This window comes from Anguilla rostrata, chromosome 14 (assembly GCF_018555375.3).
Source record: "Anguilla rostrata isolate EN2019 chromosome 14, ASM1855537v3, whole genome shotgun sequence".
NCBI classification, from domain to species: domain Eukaryota; kingdom Metazoa; phylum Chordata; class Actinopteri; order Anguilliformes; family Anguillidae; genus Anguilla; species Anguilla rostrata.
The window spans coordinates 18,248,551-18,256,318 of NC_057946.1; the positions used below are offsets into that span (position 1 = coordinate 18,248,551).

The 7,768-nt window shown below is 43.7% G+C and overlaps 1 protein-coding gene across 3 annotated transcripts; it reads left to right on the forward strand.

Annotated features, from left to right (window-relative positions):
* The first annotated feature begins 333 nt into the window (after nt 1-333).
* si:ch211-243g18.2 (uncharacterized protein LOC559906 homolog) lies at nt 334-7,563 on the forward strand. Of its 3 annotated transcripts, none has more exons than XM_064308492.1 (9): nt 334-437; nt 1,722-2,113; nt 2,704-2,786; nt 2,918-3,074; nt 4,247-4,411; nt 4,591-4,716; nt 5,401-5,618; nt 6,053-6,079; nt 7,176-7,563. In XM_064308492.1, the coding sequence occupies exons 2-9, from the start codon at nt 1,730-1,732 to the stop codon at nt 7,255-7,257; spliced, it is 1,242 nt and encodes a 413-aa protein (XP_064164562.1). In that variant the 5' UTR covers nt 334-437; nt 1,722-1,729; the 3' UTR covers nt 7,258-7,563. The 3 variants fall into 3 exon arrangements, with proteins under 3 accessions (XP_064164562.1, XP_064164560.1, XP_064164561.1); XM_064308490.1 differs by having other exon boundaries at nt 6,053-6,075; nt 7,173-7,563; XM_064308491.1 differs by having other exon boundaries at nt 6,053-6,075.
* Nucleotides 7,564-7,768: the final 205 nt, after the last annotated feature.

The window sequence follows — 7,768 nt, forward strand, 5'->3', positions numbered from 1 at the left end:
GATTCCCTTTTACAAAGACCATGGTACATGTTTAGTTTCAGTTTGAATGTCCTTTGACTCTGTTCAGAACAGCCCAATGTGATAAATATGTCAACAAATATTGTGCATCATGTTGGGTAAAAGAGAAGCGTTTGAGTCACAACAGTTACTTATTAGGTTAATTTGTGCTTCCCTCTGTTAGGTTAGAGCACTGAATATTTAATTCCCTGTGGTGCTGAGGGCAGAGTATCGCATTGCCTGCTCCTTGTTTCAGTCTGCTGACCCAGCCCCTAGTGGAAGGTTTATAGATTTCTGAGGCCATGCCCACCTGGGGCTGCCCCTCCTCCTCTCACCTGACCAGGCTTACTAGTACTGTATATATTCAGCTGTATTACCAAGGCCAGTACAGAGCTGATCTATTTCCAGGGGCATTCATTGAACACCTGCAAAACCTTCTTGTAAGTTTTTTTCTTCTTTACCTTCATTCCTATTGGCTTTTAAACTTTCAAGTTCATCAATATCAAAGCTTTTATTCTGAATTGTGGATTATTTTCTTCATTAAACTAAAACTTTATTATTTCCCGTTTTTAAATGATAGCTTTGTGGTTTTGACTGCTGGTATTCCTGTTCTTAAAAATGATGATGTGTCTCCAATAAAGTTTAAACTAGTTAATGGTTTAATAAACAGACTAGAAAGTGGATAATTTCCTATGTTTTAGAAATAAGAATATTCAGCTTATCAACATCATCCTTGTGCAAAATAAAGATGTTTTTCCAATGTTTATCAAGTAATAAATATTATGTATATGCTCCCTGACTGGGATTAAATCATATAATCTAAACTATTATTGTTATATCAAGTGTCAAAGCCCAACAAAAACCATTGACTGCTCAACAATGTTTAAGTGGTACTTAGTCTTTTATACTATTTCATTTTGTGTTTAATTTTGTGTAGTGTTATTCAAACTTCTATTTTTAAAAGTCTTGGCATTTTATTCTGAATTTGAACTTCAAAATAAAATTAACTGGTGCTGTCCTATGGAGCTGTTCACAGATGCTGAAACATGAATTCAAACAGAAAAGTAGAGGCTATTGTCTCAGAGAGTAAAATGAGATGACACCGTGATGAAGGATGCAGACTCTGTTGGATGGCAGTAGAGGGAGTCATATCAAAGATTTACCGTTTTACAACCCGGAGCTGAAGATTAGTTACAATGGGGCTTAGTTCATGTGGCATTCCTGTTCGGCTGGAAATGACAGCTAGGCAGATTAGAGACAGATAACCTCCACAGACACCACAATAATGACATCATGGCCACATACAGTATGTTGTCGAATGAAAGTCTAAGGCACAGTGCTGTATGCAATTTTGAGTTACTGCCTGTATTCAGAATGTACTTGTAAAATATTCGACTGTACTTTTTTTTTCTTTAAGTGTTCTTTTCATGTTATATAAGAAAAAAACATCCTTCCTAGCATTTATAAATGTCTATTCAATGCATTGAAAGATCATAGTTAATCTCTAGATGATTTTTTTCACTGAGTTATGTGTTCGTGTATGTGGGTGGGTGTGTGGGTGGATGTGGTGGTGGGGGGGGGGAGGTGTGTGAGATCTATTTAATAAGTTGTTTTAAACGAACGTGTACAATGAAGACCCACGCACAGCAGTGTACATCCCTCTGATAAACAATACTGTTGTGCTGCTGAACAATGCATCCGTTTGTTTGCACATTTCCCCGCAGAAGTCGCCATGGCATCCACCCTCTCTGTGCGGAACTACTCAGCAGGCCGGCAGCCCTCCTTCTCCAGCCTGTCCCTCAGAGACAGCGGCCGCAGCCGCTCCAAGGCCTCCGTCTCCCTCTCCGCCAGCCCCCTCTCTCACTCCCTGTCCATGAGCAGCGGCCTCAACGACTCCAGGAGCCTGTCACTCAACGGTCTGGTGGGCGGGATCAACGAGAAGGAAGCCATGCAGGGCCTCAATTCTCGCCTTTCCAACTACCTGGAGAAGGTGCGCTCGCTGGAGAAGTCCAACGCTGACCTGGAGCTGAAGATCAAGCAGTTGATGCTGGAACGGGCACCCAAGGGGCATGACATAGAGGGCATGTTGGCCCAGGCACATGCCATCGAAAAGGAGGTCAGCGCCCATTACTTACAGTGGTGTGCACTTACAGTATACATACAGGCTACACAAGTAGACAAATGAACATTATCTGTGTTTCCACAGCCAAATTCACATTTGCATGCAGACACATACACAAAGATACACACTGCCACTCTGTTTGGACTCCAGTATAAGTTTAACAGGTAATGACCTCAGATCATTACCTATTAAAGTTATGCAGGAACAGTGTTTCTTTGTGATGTGAAGCCACAGCGATACAGCTATAGCTCTGTTTGTCAGCTCACTGTAGGGCGGGCCCAGGTTAATGATTAGTTGAGTATTTTGAGTAACTCAAGGTAGTTTAATGGATACAGAATGAGACTGTTATATCTGCAAAAGCACTGACACTGTGAAACAGACTACAAGAGACGATTGTCACACTTCCACAACTCCACTTCCCTGCTGATCTTCATATCCTATCTATATGAAACAAAACTGGAGTCTTTTAAACAGTGAATGTTGACCACAGATGTGTTAGAACTTATAAACCTGAGTAGATGCAGGTACATTGACATTAAGCTTGTCCACACTCCTGTTGTTGACCCTGTTTCCTTGTTTCTCAGGTGAGGAAGAAGACTCTGGAGAATGCTCGCATCATGCTGGAGATTGACAATGCCAAGCTGGCAGCTGATGACTTCAGAGTGAAGTGAGCGTCAGCCTTTCCTGTAGAATTAGCCCTCTTCATTGACATTAAGATACTCTCTGTATGTAGATGGATGTCTGTGTGCTTGTGTGTGTGTGCACACATGTTCACAGCTAGCCTCCCTGTGCTTGTAGATGGGAGGCGGAGCTTGAGCTGTGTCAATCAGTGGAGAGGGACTGCCAGGCTCTGAGGAAGGCGAAGGCGGACCACGAGCAGATCATCGCCACGCTGAGCGCCGACCTGGACAGCCTGAAGGAGGAGCTGTACTTCCTGAAGAAGAACCATGAAGAGGTGAGAGCGCCCCCTAAGGGTATTCTCACATCACTGACAAGAAGTGAGAGGAGTGTCGAATTCTTTGTGCTAACCCCACTGCCCCATTATTTTCTCCTTGTCCTAGCAGTAGTGATCACTGACCAAGAAACAATGGTGAGGGGATCATTGTTTTTGAGGAAAACGGCACAATGAAGCAGCTTGGTTTACATCCCCTGAAACACCTTTTGTCATGAGCAAAATGTGGCAATAGTTTCAGGTCTACCAGTGGCGCAGAGTGTAACTGAAGATGCCTCTCTTTTGTGTTTCAGTTTCTTCTGTGAGGGGGAAACAGACTCATGCTCTGGGCTGTTTCTGCCAAGTCTGTGTATTCCAATGTTCATATTTTAGTGTTTGTCAACTCAATGTAGTCAGAGAGTGTTCCAGGGCCTCTAGTGGATTACGATAAAATTGCAAAAAATGCCAAAGAACAATGTAAATATGAAAATGGAAATCAAATCCTAGAAGGATTGTGAACAATATCAGCATTATGTCACACCTAACAGGGCTGCTTTAATTTTATTGTTAAATTAAGTGAAGTGGTTTCCATGGAAATGAACAAATTCCAAATTCTATTTCCATGACAACGATCTTTTCAGTCTCTGTGATGGAGCGGTTGTATTGAACAGCTGCGATGCCTGTCATGCCTGTGATATATGTCAACAATGAGATCAGAGACCTGGTCGTTCTCCCTTTGCTGTGGTCTGTGACCTGTGCCTGTGATCTGGAAAGAGACGGCCACTTTGTGAATGCACTTCAGATGCGCTTCCTGTTTTTATTTGGTGCACTTGAGCACACATCCATTACAGTAGCGTGGGCTGGTTCAGGGCATGCAAGAGGTGAGGCCTGGGTGTGGTGCCCACAATGCAGCCAAACATACCGATACAAGAAGGTACTTTTAACAGGCCAGATGTAATCTGATGCAACATCAAACCCTGTGGTGATCTGATACTGTTGCTATGGCGGTTACCATGCACCATGCAGTATTTATGTATTCATGGTGAGGGCATTAATAATGAAGCAGTATGTCTCCAGTGCCCTTCCTTCCAGCGCTCTTTTTCCTGGGTCTTCTCACTCTCCCTTTTCTGTCCTTCCCTCTTCATTTTTCTCTCTGCTTACCCCCTTTCACGCTCTCTGGCTCTGTCTCTTTTTAGGAACTGGCTGCACTGAAGGCTCGCGTTGCGAAAGACGATGTGAACGTGGAGGTGGATGCTGCCCAGGGTCCCGACCTAGGGGGCATACTGTCTGAGCTGAGGTCACATTATGAGGGCATCGTCCGGAAGAACAAGGAGGATGCGGAAGTCTGGTACAAGAAGAAGGTCTGTGGGCCCATCAGATCCAGGACTGCCTGGCAGCCATCTTAGTTTAAGGGGACTTTGCCTTGGTTATGTGATCACATCCTGTAGATAGCCCTGCATTGCTGTTGTCACTGTCTCCTGTATGTGTATATGTATGCGGTTACTAAAGCAATGTCGGTGTTTCCCTATATTTGCTGCAGCTGGACACTGTGCAGTTCGAGGTAAAGGAGAGCAATGAGGCCCTGCGTGGGGCTCAGAATGACCTCGTAGAGAGGCAGCGCTTCCTGCAGACCCTGGAGGTGGAGCTAGACAGCCTGCGCAAACAGGTGAGGCCCCCCTGACATGCCTGCCCTCCCAAATCTGGCCCCCTCTGCCTAATAGAATGAACTTTTCTGTGTTAACAATAAATAACCCTCACTTTCATAAACATGGATAGCTGTCAGGCCAAGCGTAGTTCATTTCTATAGGGGCATTATGAGGGTACAGTGTCTTTTGTTGTGCTTTGTGAATAGAAAGAGATTAATCTCCAGACTGGCTGTACCTAGTCAGGATTAAATAGATGTTGTCAAGGGCATTCTTTTGTAACTGCAGATTACACAGGAAGGCATCTTTCCACACCTCATTGCTTCTGTCTGCACATGCAAGTCCCCACTCACTAATATTAAATAAATGTTAGTTCAAATGAAACCTTTCTTTATATTTACAGTACATTATTTGATGAAGTGCTTTAATAAGCTCAAGGTGTGGAGTGTTTCCCACACGCTAGCCCTTGATACACCTGGATATTTTAGCAACACTTGTGAAGTACTGCATTTTCAACAGTTTATACCAATTCAATAATTTAAAAAAATGTTTACAGTGTACATGATAATGATTAGGAGACCAAGAGCTTTGTTGATACAGCGTATTCTTAGATAATGAAATTAAATCCACAAAAAGGCATTAAAAATTCCTGCTGTGAGGCGCTTTTGCTGTGAGGTAATTCAAACACGGCGCTTCTCCTCTTCCAGGTGGGCGCACTGGAAGGTAACCTGAGCGAGACGAGTCAAAAGTACGCCCTGGAGATGGAGCGGCTCCAGGCCACTCTGACGCAGCTCGAGGCCGACCTGTCCCAGCTGCGACTGGACATGCAGCGCAATAAGACCGAATACGAACAGCTGCTGCGCGTCAAGCAGAGCCTGGAGATGGAGATCGCCACCTACAGGAGGCTGCTGGAGGGGGAGGAACAGTGAGTGCTGCCGCCCTGCTGGCTAGCGACAGAACATCTGCGAGAGCCTGAGCTTGAGCTGAAAGCGATACTGTAGTTCACTTTCTGGGGTTTTATTATTTCAGGTTTCATGCATGTTCTTAACTGGCCCAGACAGGATTTATTTATAATGATGGGTATTTTAGATACTCGTTGCATGAGTTTCTGATTACCATCTGGCTTTACAATGACTGTTATAGGGGCATTTCTGGATTTGTGGTTACGACAAGAAAATACACCAAGTAATCCTAACGCAGCTTTTACATGCTACAAGCAGCTGCATGCGCTGAACAGACAATATAGTTTTTTAAATCTGAGCAGGTGAATTATGAAGCTGCACTATGTATGATACATGTCTTCTTTTTTTGATTGACTGGGGGATTACTCATTACCTCTTGTTTTTTTTTCATTTGCAGGATTAAGGAAATCCCTCCCAAAAGTAAGTCCAGTTATCTGTTCTTCAGTATCATAGCTTAACTGAGCTTCCTTTTGATAAAAGGAGTGAAATGTTGCATCACTCACCTGCCTATTACAATGATGAAAATAAGTGTGCAATATGAAACCTTGCCATTGATTGACATGTGAGCACTTGCCTAACGTTGATGGGCAGAGGGTCATGAAGTAGTCAGTAGAGGATGGACAAGTGACACTGGACCACAGGGCCACTGCAGAAATGATAGGAGCTTCATTTCCTGGTTTTTTGAGCCTGGACTAGAAGCATAAAACCCTTATATGGAAATCTTGGCCTTTGCCCCGAGCCCTTTTCCTGGCAGCGCCAGCTTATCAGAATGACATCATCAGCACTCAGATGTAGTAAGAGCGAAACTCATGAATGGAAAATATCTCCCTCTTGCATGTCCCATCAAGTTTAGGTTTGTGGCAGAGCCCATTGCTGCTCTGTTTGTCACTGTGACAAGGGGGTGATACTATTTCCTGGGCTGCCATGTGACTTGCAGTGATGACGTCATTAAAGAAATGACACAACTAATGGGAAAGGCAAACAGGCGTGGTGGGTCACACAGAGGGTGAGTGAGTTGTTTGTTCACACCACAGTGGAGAATGGGAGATGACAAGCGCCTGGCTGACCTTTGACCTCATAGCAAAAGTAGATCGTTGTCTATTCCCTTTCACATGGATGCTAGTAGGTCAGGGCAAGGGTAGCAAACAAACGAGATATTCATGAAAATGGCACATGAAGCGCTCTCACCATACAGAGTAGTCTCTGGAAACCATGCACACAAGTGAATAGCCCAGTCATCATATTTCTGTGGGGGTTTTACCCGGAGTCTGTCGTTGCTAAGAAATTTCACACTGTGATTTATTGTATTTTCATTCCCAAGTCATTTTTTCACACTATTGACTGTGTGTTGACTGATCAGAAGTCAGAAGTGAAAGAAGAAACTGTGGATGCATTGTGATGACAACAACAAACAAAAAAATGAATTGCTGAACTCTGCTATGTGGGGAAAGCAACTGAAGTCTTTGTTTTTAATACTTTCCTGACTAGAGTGTCAATAATAAATTTCCTCTCTTTAGAAGAGCCAGATGTGAGGACCAGGAAGATTGTGAAGGTCGTCACCCAGACCATGGTCAATGGCAAAGTGGTGGAGGAGTCCAGTGAGGTTGAGCAGATCGAGGAGAAGAAAAAGTGAGAGAGAAGTTCAGGGGTCCCCTGCCACCCCCCACAAAAAAAAACCTCTCTGTCATGAGGGCACCATTTTAATAATCCCCCAGATGCTCCTCAGGGCAAAGGTTTTCCTCATCTTCCTCATCTACTGAAATGCTTCCAACAATTTGGGACTGTTTTCCTCTTCCACTGTCACCAGCTGTGCTGTACAAAATATGTGTAATATACGTAGGTTCAGGGGAATGTCTTTCCATGTTCCAATCTTTTAAAATATGTAATAAAAATGTTTTTGGTTTCACAGTTAGTTTTTGAGTGTGTCACCAGCCTGGCCATGCAGTCCATGAGAAAACACTGCAGAGTGGATGCAGACCTCGCATACATTAAGGAACCTTCAGAGACATCGAGCATAGGCTGTTTTACGAAGGCAATAGTAATGTTCGTCAGGAATTTTAAAAAATATCCAGAAATACTGCTGAAAACAGTGGGGGACGAATGTTTTTAAAGT

Bases quoted from the DNA above. Each gene is read 5' to 3' on its own strand.
- si:ch211-243g18.2 (XM_064308490.1), top strand. From the start codon at position 1,730: ATGGCATCCACCCTCTCTGTGCGGAACTACTCAGCAGGCCGGCAGCCC. The intron at 2,114-2,703 runs GTCAGCGCCCAT...CTTGTTTCTCAG, and splicing joins CACATGCCATCGAAAAGGAG to GTGAGGAAGAAGACTCTGGA. The intron at 4,412-4,590 runs GTCTGTGGGCCC...TATTTGCTGCAG, and splicing joins AAGTCTGGTACAAGAAGAAG to CTGGACACTGTGCAGTTCGA.